This window comes from Manis pentadactyla, chromosome 10, assembly GCF_030020395.1.
Source record: "Manis pentadactyla isolate mManPen7 chromosome 10, mManPen7.hap1, whole genome shotgun sequence".
NCBI lineage: Eukaryota > Metazoa > Chordata > Mammalia > Pholidota > Manidae > Manis > Manis pentadactyla.
The window spans coordinates 76,144,088-76,162,206 of record NC_080028.1 but is presented as its reverse complement, the minus strand read 5'-3'; the positions used below and the strand labels follow the sequence as shown (position 1 = coordinate 76,162,206).

The window sequence follows — 18,119 nt, the reverse complement described above, 5'->3', positions numbered from 1 at the left end:
ACATCCACTTATGCAGAAGATTTCTCTCAGAACAGGGGGGGTGAGGTTCTAAGCCTCACCTCTGTTGATCCCCAGTTTCTCACCTGATGGCCCCCCTGCGACTGTGCCTGTCTTAGGTTGTTCCTCCCTTGAGGAATCTTACCCGTCTCTGGCTAACCAGTCATCTTCCGGGGCCATACAGGGAAATGTAAAGTTGGTAAGTGAGAGAGAAGCCTTATTGTTTGAAAAGGTTAGCTTTTGACTTCTTTGCATACTTATGCCCTGTGGCTTCTATGCCCAGCATTTGTCTTGAGGTATCTTTACCACTTGGAAGAATTATGATACTCGGTAAATTCGATACGAGGCACGAATTCTATTTAAGGGTTGTAATTAGGAAGGAAGAAGAAAAGCTATAGAAGTAGCAGGTGGAAGAAAACATGGGAAGATTGATATTTCTTTGACATATCTTCTTGTAGAGTAACTTCAGCATGTATAGGTTTTAAACTACTAATTAAATTGCACTCACACGTTAACATAATAGGAGTATAGTTACATGACCAAAGCATACATGTAATTACCAGCCATCTCCAGTGAAACCAAGAAAACCAGTTAGGCACCTTAGGCATTTGTGAAGACTTATCTATGATATGATGGATATTGTCCAACTGAACTTGAACAGTCTGAGAGAAATCAGACAAATTAAAACAACCCATTCCTGGGGACTGTTCACATCCCATATGTTCTTTTAACAGTAAATAGTCTGTAGTTGTAAGATTTTGGAGCGCTACAATTTGTACTTCTCCTAATTCTTGGTTGAGTTCTAACAGTATAGATCCAGTCAAATTTGTTGTTTTACTGTATGCACAGGCCAGCTTAGATATCTCCTTCTTCATTCCCATGGCAAGTCCAGGAACTGGTGGGATGAGTGCATCTACACCTGTAGCAGTGCGTGGATCTTTGTTGGGGTTTTTTGATGATCATCTTCTGGTATGAGTCTTCCAGAGAGTGCTGATGTTGGAAGTTCTTTTTCATTATCGTATCTTAGTTCATTTTCGGGGTAGCCAAATTAGGCTTTGATCCTCTGTATAAACACAAACAGACCCTTTGTCTACACTTTTATATGCCCTTTATATCCTTGTGTAGAACTCATTGGAGGTCACCACACAGGAACTGCCTTTTTTTTTTTTTTTTGGTATCATTAATCTACACTTACATGATGAATATTATGTTTACTAGGCTCTCCCCTATACCAGGTCCCCCCTATAAACCCCTTTACAGTCACTGTCTATCAGCATAGAAAAATGTTGTAGAGTCACTACTTGCCTGCTCTGTGTTGTAAAGCCCTCCCCTTTCTCCCACCCCCCCATGCATGTTAATCTTAATACCCCCCTACTTCTCCCCCCCTTATCCCTCCCTACCCACCCATCCTCCCCAGTCCCTTTCCCTTTGGTACCTGTTAGTCCATTCTTGAGTTCTGTGATTCTGCTGCTGTTTTGTTCCTTCAGTTTTGCCTTTGTAGTTATATTCCACAGATGAGTTAAATCATTTGGTATTTCTCTTTCTCTGCTTGGCTTATTTCACTGAGCATAATACCCTCCAGCTCCATCCATGTTGCTGCAAATGGTAGGATTTGCCCTTTTCTTATGGCTGAGTAGTATTCCATTGTGTATATGTACCACATCCTCTTTATCCATTCATCTATCGATGGACATTTAGGTTGCTTCCAATTCTTGGCTATTGTAAATAGTGCTGCGATAAACATAGGGGTGCATTGGTCTTTCTCAAACTTGATTGCTGCATTCTTAGGGTAAATTCCTAGGAGTGCAATTCCTGGGTCAAATGGTAAGTCTGTGTTGAGCATTTTGATGTACCTCCATACTGCTTTCCACAATGGTTGAACTAATTTACATTCCCACCAGCAGTGTAGGAGGGTTCCCCTTTCTCCACAGGCTCGCCAACATTTGTTGTTGTTTGTCTTTTGGATGGCAGCCATCCTTACTGGTGTGAGGTGATACCTCATTGTAGTTTTAATTTGCATTTCTCTGATAATTAGCGATGTGGAGCATCTTTTCATGTGTCTGTTGGCCATCTGTATTTCTTTTTTGGAGAACTGTCTGTTCAGTTCCTCTGCCCATTTTTTAATTGGGTTATTTGTTTTTTGTTTGTTGAGGCTTGTGAGCTCTTTATATATTCTGGACGTCAGGCCTTTATCGGATGTGTCATTTTCAAATATATTCTCCCATACTGTAGGGATCCTTCTTGTTCTATTGATGGTGTCTTTTGCTGTACAGAAGCTTTTCAGCTTAATATAGTCCCACTTGTTCATTTTTGCTGTTGTTTTCCTTGCCCGGGGAGATATGTTCAAGAAGAGGTCACTCATGTTTATGTCTAAGAGGTTTTTGCCTATGTTTTCTTCCAAGAGTTTAATAGTTTCTTGACTTAAATTCAGGTCTTTGATCCATTTTGAGTTTACTTTTGTATATGGGGTTAGACAATGGTCCAGTTTCATTCTCCTACATGTAGCTGTCCAGTTTTGCCAGCACCATCTGTTGAAGAGACTGTCATTTCACAATTGTATGTCTATGGCTCCTTTATCAAATATTAATTGACCATATATGTCTGCGTTAATGTCTGGATTCTCTAGTCTGTTCTATTGGTCTGTGGCTCTGTTCTTGTGCCAGTACCAAATTGTCTTGATTACTATGGCTTTATAGTAGAGCTTGAAGTTGGGGAGTGAGATCCCCTCTTCTTTATCCTTCTTTCTCAGGATTGCATTGGCTATTCGGGGTCTTTGGTGTTTCCATATGAATGTTTGAATTATTTGTTCCAGTTCATTGAAGAATGTTGCTGGTAGTTTCATAGGGATTGCATCAAATCTGTATATTGCTTTGGGCAGGATGGCCATTTTGACGATATTAATTCTTCCTAGCCACAAGTATGGGATGAGTTTCCATCTGTTAGTGTCCTCTTTAATTTCTCTTAAGAGTGACATGTAGTTTTCAGAGTATAAGTCTTTCACTTCTTTGGTTAGGTTTATTCCTAGGTATTATTTTTTTTTGATGCAATTGTGAATGGAGTTGTTTTCCTGATTTCTCTTTCTGTTGGTTCATTGTTAGTGTATAGGAAAGCCACAGATTTCTGTGTGTTGATTTTGTATCCTGCAACTTTGCTGTATTCCGATATCAGTTCTAGTAGTTTTGGGGTGGAGTCTTTAGGGTTTTTTATGTACAGTATCATGTCATCTGCAAATAGTGACAGTTTCACTTCTTCTTTACCAATGTGAATTCCTTGTATTTTTTTGTTTTGTCTGATTACCATGGCTAGGACCTCCAGTACTATGTTAAATAACAGTGGGGAGAGTAGGCATCCCTGTCTAGTTCCCGATCTCAGAGGAAATGCTTTCAGCTTCTCGCTGTTCAATATAATGTTGGCTGTGGGTTTATCATAGATGGCCTTTATTATGTTGAGGTACTTGCCCTCTATTCCCATTTTGCTGAGAGTTTTTATCATGAATGGATGTTGAACTTTGTCAAATGCTTTTTCAGCATCTATGGAGATGATCATGTGGTTTTTGTCTTTCTTTTTGTTGATGTGGTGGATGATGTTGATGGACTTTCGAATGTTGTACCATCCTTGCATCCCTGGGATGAATCCCACTTGGTCATGGTGTATGATCCTTTTGATGTATTTTTGAATTTGGTTTGCTAATATTTTGTTGAGTATTTTTCATCTACGTTCATCAGGGATATTGGTCTGTAGTTTTCTTTTTTGGTGGGGTCTTTGCCTGGTTTTGTTATTAGGGGGATGTTAACTTCATAGAATGAGTTTGGGAGTATCCCCTCCTCCTCTATTTTTTGGAAAACTTTAAGGAGAATGGGTACTATGTCTTCCCTGTATGTCTGATAAAATTCCGAGGTAAATCCATCTGGCCCGGGGGTTTTGTTCTTTGGTAGTTTTTTGATTACTGTTTCAATTTCGTTGGTGGTAATTGGTCTGCTTAGATTTTCTTTTTCTTTCTGGTTCAGTCTTGGAAGGTTGTATTTTTCTAGGAAGTTGTCCATTTCTCCTAGGTTTCCCAGCTTGTTAGCATATAGGTTTTCATAGTATTCTCTAATAATTCTTTGTATTTCTGTGGGGTCCGTCGTGATTTTTCCTTTCTCGTTTCTGATAATGTTGATTTGTGTTGACTCTCTTCTCCTCTTAATAAGTCTGGCTAGAGGCTTATCTATTTTGTTTATTTTCTCGAAGAACCAGCTCTTGGTTAAATTGATTTTTGCTATTGTTTTATTCTTCTCAATTTTATTTATTTCTTCTCTGATCTTTATTATGTCCCTCCGTCTGCTGACCTTAGGCCTCATTTGTTCTTCTTTTTCCAGTTTTGATAATTGTGACATTAGACCATTCATTTGGGATTTTTCTTCCTTTTTTAAATATGCTTAGATTGCTATATAGTTTCCTCTTAAGACTGCTTTTGCTGCGTCCCACAGAATTTGGGGCTTAGTGTTGTTGTTGTCATTTGTTTCCATATATTGCTGGATCTCCATTTTGATTTGGTCATTGATCCATTGATTATTTAGGAGCTTTAAGCCTCCATGTGTTTGTGAGCCTTTTTGCTTTCTTTATACAGTTTATTTCTAGTTTTATGCCTTTGTAGTCTGAAAAGTTGGTTGGTAGGATTTCAATCTTTTGGAATTTACTGAGGCTCTTTTTGTGGCCTAGTATGTGGTCTATTCTGGAGAATGTTCCATGTGCACTTGAGAAGAATGTGTATCCTGTTGCTTTTGGATGTAGAGTTCTATAGATGTCTATTAGGTCCATCTGCTATACTGTGTTGTTCAGTGCTTCCGTGTCCTTACTTATTTTCTGCCCGGTGGATCTATCCTTTGGGGTGAGTGGTGTGTTGAAGTCTCCTAGAATGAATGCATTACAGTCTATTTCCCCCTTTAGTTCTTTTCGTATTTGTTTCACATATGCTGGTGCTCCTGTGTTGGGTGCATATATATTTAGAATGGTTATATCCTCTTGTTGGACTGAGCCCTTTATCATTATGTAGTGTCCTTCTTTATCTCTTGTTACTTTCTTTGTTTTGAAGTCTATTTTGTCTGATATTAGTACTGCAACCCCTGCTTTCTTCTCGCTATTGTTTGCCTGAAATATGTTTTTCCATCCCTTGACTTTTAGTCTGTACATGTCTTTGGGTTTGAGGTGAGTTTCTTGTAAGCAGCATATGGATGGGTCTTGCTTTTTTATCCATTCTATTTCTCTGTGTCTTTTGATTGGTACATTCAGTCCATTAACATTTAGGGTGACTATTGAAAAATATGTACTTATTGCCATTGCAGGCTTTAAATTTATGGTTACCAAAGGTTCAAGGTTAGCCTCTTTAGTATCTTACTGCCTAACTTAGCTCGCTTATTGAGCTGTTATATACACTGTCTGGAGATTCTTTTCTTCTCTCCCTTCTTATTCCTCCTCCTCCATTTTTCATATGTTGGGTGTTTAGTTCTGTGCTCTTTCTAGGAGTGCTCCCATCTAGAGCAGTCCCTGTAGGATGCCCTGTATAGGTGGTTTGTGGGAAGCAAATTCCCTCAGCTTTTGTTTGTCTGGGAATTGTTTAATCCCACCATCATATTTAAATGATAGTCGTGCTGGATACAGTATCCTTGGTTCAAGGCCCTTCTGTTTCATTGCATTAAATATATCATGCCATTCTCTTCTGGCCTGTAGGGTTTCTGTTGAGAAGTCTGATGTTAGCCTGATGGGTTTTCCTTTATAGGTGACCTTTTTCTCTCTAGCTGCCTTTAAAACTCTTTCCTTGTCCTTGATCTTTGCCATTTTAATTATTATGTGTCTTGGTGTTGTCCTCCTTGGATCCTTTCTGTTGGGGGTTCTGTGTATTTCCGTGGTCTGTTCAATTATTTCCTCCCCCAGTTTGGGGAAGTTTTCAGCAATTATTTCTTCCAAGATACTTTCCATCCCTTTTCCTCTCTCTTCTTCTTCTGGGACCCCTATAATACAGATATTGTTCCTTTTGGATTGGTCACACAGTTCTCTTAACATTGTTTCATTCCTGTAGATCCTTTTATCTCTATGTCAGCTTCTATGCGTTCCTGTTCTCTGGTTTCAATTCCATCAATGGCCTCTTGCATCCTATCCATTCTGCTTATAAACCCTTCCAGAGTTTGTTTCATTTCTGTGATCTCCTTTCTGGCATCTGTGATCTCCCTCCGGACTTCATCCTGTATCTCTTGCGTATTTCTCTGCATCTCTGTCAGCATGTTTATGATTTTTATTTTGAATTCTTTGTCAGGAAGACTGGTTAGGTCTGTCTCCTTCTCTGGTGTTGTCTCTGTGATCTTTGTCTGCCTGTAGCTTTGCCTTTTCATGGTGATAGGAATAGTTTGCAGAGCTGGGATGAGTGACGGCTGCTAGAACTTCCCTTCTTGTTGGTTTGTGGCCCTCCTCTCCTGGGAGAACAGCGACCTCTAGTGGCTTGTGCTGCGCAGCTGCGCGCAGACAGGGCTTCTGTTTCCTGCCCGGCTGCTCTGGAGTTAATCTCCGCTGTTGCTGTGGGCGTGGCCTGGCTCGGGCAGCTGCTCCAAAGTGGTGGAGTCCTGTTGTAGGGGGAGCAGCAGGGAGGCTATTTATCTCTGTAAGGTCCTCCGTGCTCCCTGCAGCCCAGGGGATTAGGGTGCCCAGAGATCTCCAGATTCCCTACCTCTGGATTAAGTGTCCTGCCCTGCCCCTTTAAGACTTCCAAAAAGCACCCGCCAAAACAAAACAACAACCACAAAAAAAAAAAAAAAAGAAAGAAATGGCCGCTCGTTCTTCTTTATTCTCCAGCGCCAGCCTCAGGCATCTGCTCACCGGTCTTGCTGCCCTGTTTCCCTAGTATTGGGGTCCCTATCCCTTTAAGACTTCCAAAAAGTGCTCGCCAAAACAAAACAGAAAAAACAAAAAAAATGGCCACTCTCTTTTCTTATGTCCTCCAGCGCCAGGCCTCTGGTTCCCACTCACTGTTTTTGCTGCCCTGTTTCCCTAGTATCCAGGGCCCCACGCACGCACTGTGTCTACACTCTGGCCCGGATGGCTGGGGCTGGGTGTTCAGCAGTCCTGGGCTCCGTCTCCCTCCTGCTCTGCCTACTTTTCTCCCCCAGGAGCTGGGGCAAGGGGCGCTCGGGTCCTGCCGGGCCGGGGCTTGTATCTTACCCCCTTTACGAGGCACTGGGTTCTCACAGGTGTGGATGTGGTCTGGATGTTGTCCTGTGTCCTCTGGTCTTTATTCTAGGAAGAGTTGTGTTTGTTCTATTTTCATAGATATATGTGGTTTTGGGAGGAGATTTCCGCTGCTGTACTCATGCCACCATCTTGGCTCCATCTTCTTGGATCTTGCTTTTTTATCCATTCTGTAACTCTATGTCTTTTGATTGGTGCATTCAGTCCATTTACATTTAGGGTGATTATTGATAGATATGTACTTATTGCCATTGCAGTCTTTGGATTTGTGTTTACCAAAGGTTCAAGGGCAGATTCTTTACTATCTAACAGTCTAACTTAACCCCCTTATTATGCTATTATAAATACAATCTAAAGATTCTTTTTTTTTTCTCTCTCTTTCTCCCTTTTTCTTCCTCCTCCACTCTTTGTATGTTTGGTGTTGTATTCTGTACTCTTTGTGTATCCCTTGACTGACTTTGTGGGTAGCTGATTTAATTTTGCCTTTGGTTAGTAATTAATTGGTGTACTTCCTTTACTGTGGTTTTATTTTCTCTGGTAGCAGCTGTTTAGACTTAGGAGCACTACCATCTAGAGCAGTCCCTTTAAAGTACACTGTAGAGATGGTTTGTGGGAGGAAAATTCACTCAACTTTCCCTTATCTGGAAATTGTTTAATCTCTCCTTCAAATGTAAATGATTATCTTGCTGGGTAGAGTATTCTTGGTTGTAGGCTCTTCTGTTTCATTGCATTGAATATATCATGCTACACCCTTCTGGCCTGTAAGGTTTCTGCTGAGAAGTCTGATGATAGCCTGATGAGTTTTCCTTTGTAGGTGATCTTTTTTCTCTCTCTGGTTGCTTGCTTTTAATACTCTGTCCTTGTCCTTGATCTTTGCCATTTTAATTATTATGTCTTGGTGTTGTATTCCTTGGGCCCATTATATTGGGAGATCTGTGCAGTTCCTTGGCCTGAGAGACTATAATCTGAGGAACGTTTTCAGTAATTATTTCTTCAAAGACATTTTCTATCCCTTTTTCTCTCTTCTTCTTCTTCTGGTACCCCTGTGATGCAAATATTGTTCCTTTTGGATTGGTCAAAGAGTTGTTTTATTATTCTTTTATTCCTAGAGATCCTTTTTTCTCTGTGCCTCATCTCCTTTATATTCCTGTTCTCTAATTTCTATTCCATTTACCATCTCCTCCACCTCTTCTAGTCTGCTTTTAAATCCCTCCACTGTATATTTCATTTTGGATACTGTATTTTTCTAAGTGTCTATCTTTCCTTGAATTTGTCCCTTAGGTCTTGAGTATTTTTCTGTAGCTCCATTAGCATGTTTATGATTTTTATTTTGAATTCTTTTTCAAGAATACTGGTGATTTCAGTTTCACTGAGCCCTCTTTCTGGTGTTTGAGGGAGTTTGGATTCAACAAAGTTCTTCTGCCTTTTCATAATCCTGGAGTAATGGCGGGGGTCACAGGCAAGTGGTGCCAGTGCCTTCCAGAAGGAGAGAGCTCTTTCCTTCTTCCTAGCTGCATTGCCTGCCTCCACTGTCAGGGTCAGTGGGCCATGCGTGCAGGGAGTAGCCTCTGCATTATGCCCCTGTAGCTGTCGTAGGTTGGGCTGCCCTCCTGCTGGCCTGGGGTGATGGTGGGGGTTGCAGGCAAACTGCGCTGTTATGTGCCAGGAGGACAGAGCTCTATCCTGCTTCCCAGCCATAGTGCCTGCCTACCCTGTCAGGGTCAGTGGGCTGACTGTGCAGGGAGCAGCCTGTGCATTAAGCCCCTATAGCTGCCATAAGCAGGGCTGCCCTCTGGCTGGCCTGGCATGATGGTGGAGGCAAGAGGTTTGTGCACAGGTGCCAGCAGGGAGGAAAAAGCAGCAGGGTGCTTATTGTGGAGGGAGGGCTTGGGGCTTCATTGCCAGCCAGGAGGAGGAAGTGCTTGAAGCTCCTTAAAGTTCTCAACCTGCTGGGCTCAGTGTGCCAGGACAATTTTGTCCACCTGTTCCTTCTCCTGAGCAGCAAGCTCTATGTAATCCTTGCCCCTCTAGCAGCCCTCTTATGTTGCGAAGTCTTTCAAAGCACGCGCCTTTCTTTTGTCCCAGAGCAGCCGATTGTGGGAACCTGCTCTCCACTAGCCACTGGAATCTCAGTCTCTAATTTCTATTCCAATCTTTGCTTTCCAGTCCCTCGGTTCTCTAGAGCACCATGCAATGTGGTTTTGTGCTCCCAGAGTAGATCTTCAGGGCTGGATATTTAACAGTCCTGGGCTTCTACTCCCTCCCTGCTCTGTTTCTCTTCCTCCCACTGGTGATCTAGGGTGGGGGGAGGGCTCGGGTCCCTCCAGATCACAGCTTTGTTACTTTACCCTTTTTCATGAGATGTTCTCATTTCCCAGATGTAGGCTGGCTGCTGCAGTATTATTTCTGGTCGCTCTTTTAGGATTAGTTGTATTTGCTGTAGTTTCATATTATATGTGATTTTGGGAGGAGACTTCTGCTTCACTTCTCATGCTGCCATCTTGTTTCCTCTCTCCTTAAATGCTTGATTTTTGTCCTTTGTCCCTGTTGATTTCAGAATCTAAGTCCCAATTGGGATGTGACTCCATTGTGCTTCATTTAAACTCTTGCTGAATTGATGTTGGTGGCTGATACCCACCAAGCCCTTGCTTTATGCTGGGGACTCTGTTGTGTACTTTTTAGGCCTCAGCTCACATAATCTTCACAACTACCAGTGACAGGTTCTTGGTTATCTATAAGTTAGTGACTTATATTTTCCAATACAAAAAATAGAGGCACTGTTTTATTTCACAAATATTTTTAATGTCTGCCTGAATAGCTGTCAGCTGGGTTCTCATTTGTGCATTTATTCTGTTGTGATATGTAACTTTGGTTGAAGCATTTGAAGAAGACCTAGCCTCATAAATGTGTGCTTGGAAAAGGAAGGAAAGGCTTTTGCAGATGACTGTGGATGTTCTTTGATACTACACCAAAACTCAGTAAGTGGTGGTTTTTTAAAGGTTAATTGAAATGTGAACTTTTTGTACTTTATTGTATTAAAATCCACTGGTCTATCTTGCACTTTTATTAGATCTTTTACCATGCATTATTTTGTAATTTCATGTACTGGTCATTTGGAGAACATTGGTTCACTGAGTCATGCAGATCTTCCAATTATACTGTGAAAAACGCCACTATTCCTTTGGGAGAGAAATGAGTGAAAAAGTATAACATAAGTATGTTATCTTTCTAGTTGTTACCTGAAAAACCTCACACTAGTGAATTCTTCAAAAGTCAAGAAACAGATAACTCTGTTAAATGATGCAAAGCATAGCAAGGGAAAAAAACAGAAAGTATGCAAGTGGGATTTTGACCCTAAAACAAAAGAGAACACAGCTAAAACTTTTAAAAAGAAAAAGGAATAAAAATATAAAATGTCCTTACTTATGAAAATTGACTAAACAGTCTTTTGAAGAAGTATATTGACTTGCCTCCTATGTAGATAAACTAGCCTCTGAGAAGGCAAAACCATGCCTCATTGTTAGGGGGGCAGTGAGATCACCCAGGGCCTGCAATCTGAGGAAAGTGGGGAGCCAGGACATCCTTTGTTTGTGGAGCCACCACATCATTTATCTTAACATTATATTTAGTCCACAAAAGCAACCAGAGCATGCCTAGCCTCCTTGCATCTTTACTTAAAAAGAGGGAAAGTTTCCTCAATGTTTTTGATATCAGGTATTTGGGTGGCAAGTGATGAAAAACCTTAAATACTAGCTTAAATAAAAAGGGTATGTTTTTATTGCAAAGCAAAAAGCTGGAGATAGCCCCAGCCTATATAGCCACTCCATAGTGTTAATCAAAGTACCAGGCAACCTCTGCCTTTCTGCATTGCCATCTTTAGCTATTGGTTTGTTACCTCATGGCCACAAGAGAGCTGCTATGGCTCCAGTTACACCAGCTACATTGAAGTCAAGATGAAGGGAGAAGAAAATGAGTTCTGCTTCCCCAGCTGAGTCTGCCCCTTTTTGTCAAGTAAGTAAAATCTTCCCAGGACCTCTTCCCATCCTTCCCCAATGAACTTTCTTGGCTAGAATTTTGTTAGATGGCCACTCTAAGCTGGAAGAGAGGCTGGAAGATGGAGCACTGAGCTTTCTATAGTCTAAACCTACAAGTAAAAGGTCCTTGGGAATATGTGTTAGTCAGCCAAGCTCTGGTGTGTCCCATGGTTTTCCACAGTTGGTTGCCTGTGTTATCAAGGCTATTTGAAAATCAAAGATAACCGACAGATCCAGTTAAGTTAATACCAATTGCATTACCCTCACTTCTCTCTGAAACCTATCATCACAGTGACTATAAAGGTAGACCTCTTTCTCTTCCTTTCTCCCCCCACTTCCCTTTTGTTGATGACCAAGAAATGGTTGATTAATTGGAGTCAGAAGATATGTCTGAATCCCAGCTCTGCCTTTTTTAGCTGTGTGGTCTTGAATAAGCTACTTGACTTCTCTGTTCTGCTTTCTTTAACTGGTAAACTATTCCTTACTCCACCTTTCCCCCTGGATTGTTTTGATGACACACACAACAACTGGGGAAAATGTAATACCCAAATTAGGACAAGGAAAGGGGTACTAATCCCGAACCCTGACTCCATTATTGTATCCTCTTGTGCCTTCAGTTTCCTCATCTGAAAAGATGGTATAGCCCCAAAGTTGATGTGGCTGCAAGAAGCAGCTAAAAATAAACCAACGGAGAGTGTGGTGTATTGTCATATATTCTCTATGTATGCTTTCAGTGTTGCACTTTAAAGAGGCCTTAGAGCTAAACATTTCCTCTTGTTATTACCAAACAGACCATTGACCCAACAAAACAGCAGTGGAGACTGTCAGCCAGCTATGAAGCCCGCAAACTTAGAGAGGTTCTACTAAGAATGACTGGCCAAATGGAACGAGGGCTTTTACCCAAGGACCTCTGGAAGGCTACTGGGTCTACTTGGGTCATGACTCTGAAGGGGGCTGGGTGGTTGGGCACTCTTGGGCGTTGTTCTTTAGCTTTTTCACTTATTTGTAGGTCCTGCAGCCACTGGTCTGGAGATCTTTGGCTCTTGTGTTGGTTGTCACTGGACCCACCCTCATACAGAGAGTCAGCAGAGAACTGTGGTGGTCAGCAGCTCCTGCTGCCTCTCACCCCTCTTCCCCAGTGATGCAGACTTGACCTTGGCAGCATCCTGAGCCTCTAGAGCCCAGCAACTTGACCCTCCAGAGGCTCAGATTCTGTGTCCAAAAGCCCAATTTGGGGCAGCCATGGATTATTGCTTATTTTTCTTCTTTTAAAATGAAAGCTGTTTATTTCTTCACTTGTTCGCAATAAGAGGTGGGGGAAAGGATCCAAAACAGAACAAACTCTTCTGCCTTATTAGCTGTTTATTAGAAAGACAAGCAACATTTGGCAATAATGGCCTCTCAAAGTTTGAAAACAGAGTCCAAGCTTAACTTTAAAGCCAAGAGCATTTTTGAAAAAGTCTAAAGATATAGTTTTCACTGTTGAGTACTGTTAACTGCTTTTACTTTTAAATATTTGCACTTGATACTTTTGTATCGTGTTAAAAAACTTGTCTTAATGTTCCTTCAAAGTCCTATGAAAATGCTAAAAGACAACAAAAATGTAAACCTATGGGACTTCTGCTTCAGTGGTTTATTTGCTGTGGTATTTTATTAAATAAATATTTATTTATATGAGCTTTTATTATTTATGTTTTAATCCCCACCCACACAGTCTTGGACATCAGAACTGCTTATTCCTTTTTGTTGATTTCATAGCAAATCTTGGGTAATATGGAGTTGTTAAGATCTGTATCAAAGACCACATGGTCATCGGTAGCATCCAGTTCCTTGCAGGCTGTGGGAAGGACTGAGACCCTCAGTCCCTCTCATACAACAATTTGCACATGGCAGCTCTCTTCAAAGCTACCCAAGGGGAGAGTCTCTTAGCAAGATGGACTTTATGCTCTTATTAGTATAATCATGTATGCATAATCACATACATCCTGTCACTCTAGCCATATTCTGTGGGTTAGAACCAACCACACTCAAGAGGACAGGATCACACAAGGGCGTGTACACCATAGGGTTAGTGTATTGAAGAAAGTAGAAGGGTGATAATGGGGAAGCCACCTTAGCCATGTTGATCAGGGATTTCTTCTCTCTGAACCAAAGAATGAGAGATTGCTACCACACCAAGAGCTGGAGAGGTAGGCATTTCCAGAAGAGGGGCACAGTGATATGAAGGCCCAGAGGCTGGAAGGAACTTAATGTGTTTAAGGAAAAGAAATTATCTCAGTATGGCTGGGCCTGGGTAAGTAAAGCAGAGACAGGTACCCATCATGCAGGGCTTCATAGGGTAAGAAATTTACACCAAAAAGCAAAGGGAAGACAATGAAGAATTTTACACTTTACATTAAGAAGAACATAATCACACTCAGATTTTTAAAACTCGCTCCATGGCCAATGGATTGGGAAGCCGAAGGTCTGGGAGGTCTGCAGAGGCCCAGGGCAGAGGGTGGTTGTGATACCCCATCAGGGTAGAGGTATTGCAGACCTTCCTCATTTGGAGAGCTAGCAGCTCTTGGTGACAGGTTGCCTGCAGGTAGTGAAGGAAGGCAGACACAAGGAAGCACCTAAGTTTTTAACTTGAGCCAGTGGGTAAATGATGATACTATTTTCTGAGATGGGGGTTGGGTAAATATTCAAAATATGCTTTGTTCATGGTAAATCATATGGGCCTTTTTGACATCAAGAGAATGTGTCAAGTAGACAGTTGGCATGGAGAGTAGGTCTGGGCTGAAGTACAAGATTTGAGAGTATTTTCAGTGCTGGGAGATTTACCTAGCCTTCTTATGGAATGCTCTCCCTAGAGTAATCAAGAGATTGTTTTAAAGTTTATTTCTCATCACATAAATGTTCTTGCTTCAAACTCTGCAGAATGCAAGGTGCTTTCCCACTGTACTTAGAATGCTCACTCCTTCCTCTTGTGGATAAGGTCCATCACAAGCTGCCCCTGCTGGCTGCTCATTTTCATATTCCATCAGCCTCTGGGTTTTAAAGGTTAAGCTAAGAGCTGAAATAACTCACCAATTCTGCCAAGAAATGTGGCATCTGAACCAAGGCTTTGCAGTTCAGGCTGTGACCATTTCAGTGCTTGAATCTTAAGGCCTTCACCAATCAAATGAAGTAAAATAGTATCCAGAACCCAGCACAGTACCTGTCACAGAAAAGGCCCATAAGGAATAGTTGTCGAGGTGTGTAGTACACTAGCATTTAAAACTGAGTGAAACAGAAACATGGAAAGGCCTGTTGTTAGACAAGCTTGGAGGTGCATTGTGATGCACTGGTTATTCAAAAGGTATCATTAGCCTTTTAGACACAGTTCAGTGTGTGGCTCACTTGGAAAGTTAATTAATCCCAAGAGCATGAAAACTGTGACCTTATAGTGAGAATGTTAACTTATCAGTATGTCTGGGTGTTTGTTTCTGTCTTATGTTAGGTACTCTGCTTTCTTAAGTGCTCTGCAAGGCCAATACACATTTCCACTGAATCCTCAGTACCACCCATTTTAGAGATAAGGAAGCTGAAAGAGTAAGGGATTCAATTGCCTAAGGGCACTCAGAAAAAAGTCAGGAGGGTGACTACAAAACCCACTCTCGTAACCAGTGCGCTGTTTAATATTAACTCCCCACCTGCCTTTGAGGCCTCCTGGGATTTGGACCCATGTACTAACATACATGGTCTGTGACAGTATGTATAACTTCACTGCTGCATCCAGTAACTCTAGGGATTGCTGGTTTCATAAAATGGAATGTGGTTGGCTCCCCATAGAGTTGTGCCCATAGAAGTACTGTTCAGCCACCACCTCAGTGAGGCTTTTGTTGTCTCTTCCATGTAGAATGGGAGATTTAGTCCAGAAGTTGTGACACCCTGGGGAGGTGTGAGTTGTTACAAGTAGGTTGAAGATTACTCCAAGTACTTCCACTTATATTTTGCTGTGCTTTCTTAAGCAGGAAAGAAAAGGTTGAGGGGGGATTTGAGAGCAACCTGCATTCTCTCACATGTGCCACAGCACCCCTAAAACATGAACACACATACCCTGATTGATTAAACACTGGTGATTAGTAAGAGTTGTGACAATTATGGAAGTTCTTTCTTTGCCTTCCTAGGGGAAAGGAAAGTGGTAGGGATTGCAGCCAAATCAGGTTCTGCCTCTTGGATATGTTGAGTGTTATCCATCATGAGTGTGGTGGAGTGTCCCCCTTCCAAACCTCCCATTCCCAAACATTTCCACCTTCCATGACCCAGCTCAAGGCTCATCCCTCAGTGAGGTCATGTCTCACTTACACACACTTTCTCTTCACCTACAGCACTTGCAGACCAGGCATGGTGAACAATTGAACACCCTCTCTGTGTGTGGATTTCCTCAGTCTGTAACAAGAACATTGCCCAACATGAGTCACTGGGAGACTGAGGCAAGTGGTCTCTAAACTGTACACGTGCTACAAAACAGCAGAACAGTTACGCCCTTGCTTGACCAGATCGTCTCTTGTTTGCTCCCATCCCTTGTATTTGTCCTTCCCACCTGTCTTGCACTCTCTCCCCTGCTCTGGGAATGGAAACAATGTATCTTTCATTTTGGGTAGCCCAGAACCTTATATGTAGAAACTGCTGAACAGCATTTCCCATTCATTAGAAAGATGAAGAAGACTGAATATAGGGCAGCTCTCAGTCGGGGTGATTTTGCCCACCTCACTCGGGACATTTGGCAGTGTGTGGAGACATCTTTGGTTGTCATGATCGTGGTGTATGTGTTTGGTGGGGAGTGCTGTGGGCATCTAGTGGCTCGAGGCTAGAGACGCTGTTCAACACCTGCAATGTACAGGACAGCCCACCACACAAGGAATTATCCAGCCCAGATGTTAATGCCAAGATTGAGAAACCCTGATCCAGAACTGTAATGAGAATTAAGAGCATTAGGCCAACCAACAGCAGAGCTAGACTAGGGTAAGGCTCTGTCTTGCCAATGGGTTTCGGCCCCAGGGAAATTCACTATGGATTCAGTGAGACCGAGGAATGATAATGGAAGGTTCTTGGGGTGAAAGGGTTTATTACCCAGCTTGTTTTCCCGGTGATAGGTCGAACACTAGAATAACGTCTGCATCCAACAGTCTGCAGGTCTGTAACCCTCCTTCCTCTCTGCCTCTGCCCAGAGTACTGGGCACAGCCCTTTATATAGTGACTCAGTCAAAAATGGCCAATTGCCTAGGGTGTGGAAGCAGTAGCCTAGCAGCAGGCCAGTTATATCACCAAGTAGTTTAGGTTCAGGTGGCCATAGGAACCTTCACTTTATCCACCGGCTGTGACTGACCAGGTCTGCACCAGAGCAGCCACTTACAGTAGTCGCATCAGGAAGATACACACCATCACATCTGTGAAGTATTTCAGGTCCTCAAAGAGCTTTCATATCTGTTACCATCTTTGACCTTTCATAACAGTCCTGAGAGGCCATTCTGTTCTTATCTCCATGCCCTACTCAACAACTGGCGGAAGAGGAAACTGGGCAGACGGGTAAGTCATTGGCCTGGCTGTTCTCAAAACTGACTAGTGACAAGAACCCATCATCAGCCTGCCAGCTCAGGTGCTGTTTGTTCATCTACACCCTGATTTTTTATTAAAGCAGAAGTGACAAGGAGGAGGCATGGGGAAGGGGGACTGCATGGCAATTGGGAATCAGAACCATCTAGGCTGGAAAGGAACTGGGACCCTCTGCTCTGACAGTAGATGTCGTTCAGCTTTCCAAAACTCTGGAGGAGCCTCAAGGCCCCATATACAGGCTCTAGTAATACGCCACCATTTAGGTGCTGGAGCTTCAAGCTCCATTTGAAAACCTTAGAGAAACAGCAGAGGCAAATGGGACAGAAACAGCAGAGGGAAATGGGACAGAACCATTTCCTCAAGAAAGTGTTTAATTTATGAACCAGTAGAGGGCGCTCACATCCTGACAATCTGAAGCCGACTCAGCTAAGGCACATTACTGAGCTGCAAGAAACATTAGACTTGAGTTTCTGAACAAGGGGATTCTGTTAAAAGGCGATTCTTGGTCTGTAGGTTTGGAGCAGGACCTGAGTTTCTGCATTGCTTACCAGCTCCCTGGTGAAGCCTTCCATGGACCATGACTGAAGGAGCAAGGTAATGAATGCCCTTTTCAGTTCTCTCCTACAGATGGCACACCTGAGACCCAGAGAGGGGAAACTGCTTACCCACAGACACCCTGTAAGACTTCACTGCCTGGGCTAGAACCCATGTCTCCTGCATCCAGTGCTTGCTTTATGACGTCTTCCCAGGCCCTCTGATTCTAGAACAAAATTAAGGGAGGAGGATGCATCTCTTAAGTATGGAAAAGTGACAAATCAAAAACTCTGTAGAGGCCAAGAGATGTCTAAAATAAGTTCACTGAGGCTTTACAGATGCAACCAGAAAAAAGAATGAGTGCTGAGACAGGAAGTTTCTGCTTCACCAGCAGCAAGACCAGTTAACAGAAACAATTTGTCCACCAGGCTCAAGAAACAGGGCACATTTATAAGGAGTCTCTAGAAAAGAGAGTTATTTAAATTCACATTGGCTGTAGAGAAGAAAGGTGGGCTAACGCAACGCAGGGAAAGTCCAGGGATAGGTGGTTAGTCCACAGAGAAGGCTCGTGGATTGGTTGTTGATGATAGGTACTGTTTTCACACGCAGGAGGGGTGTGGTGGTTCTGGGGACCTAAGTGCTTGTTGAAAGGACTTCATTCAAGAGGGAGTAGTTTCTGGTTAGCTACTGGCCTGTAGCTACTGACTAATTAATTACCTTTCCTTGTCTTTCTCCCCCATTCTCTGACCCTTATGT

At 42.5% G+C, this 18,119-nt stretch overlaps 2 protein-coding genes across 2 annotated transcripts in view; both read left to right on the top strand.

Annotated features, from left to right (window-relative positions):
* Positions 1-18,119, top strand: part of ANKS4B (ankyrin repeat and sterile alpha motif domain containing 4B) — an 89,981-nt gene that overhangs the window by 12,213 nt on the left and 59,649 nt on the right. Inside the window, exon 2 of the mRNA XM_036899235.2 lies at positions 17,343-17,423. The gene's annotated coding sequence lies outside the window, so the exon portion shown is untranslated. The remainder of the gene's footprint in view (positions 1-17,342; positions 17,424-18,119) is intronic.
* The window catches only part of LDAF1 (lipid droplet assembly factor 1), a 30,496-nt gene that overhangs the window by 12,166 nt on the left and 211 nt on the right, over positions 1-18,119 (top strand). Inside the window, 2 exon segments of the mRNA XM_057487002.1 lie at positions 16,730-16,802; positions 17,343-17,423. Coding sequence (XP_057342985.1) covers positions 16,730-16,802; positions 17,343-17,391 — 122 coding nt within the window. The 3' untranslated portion in view covers positions 17,392-17,423.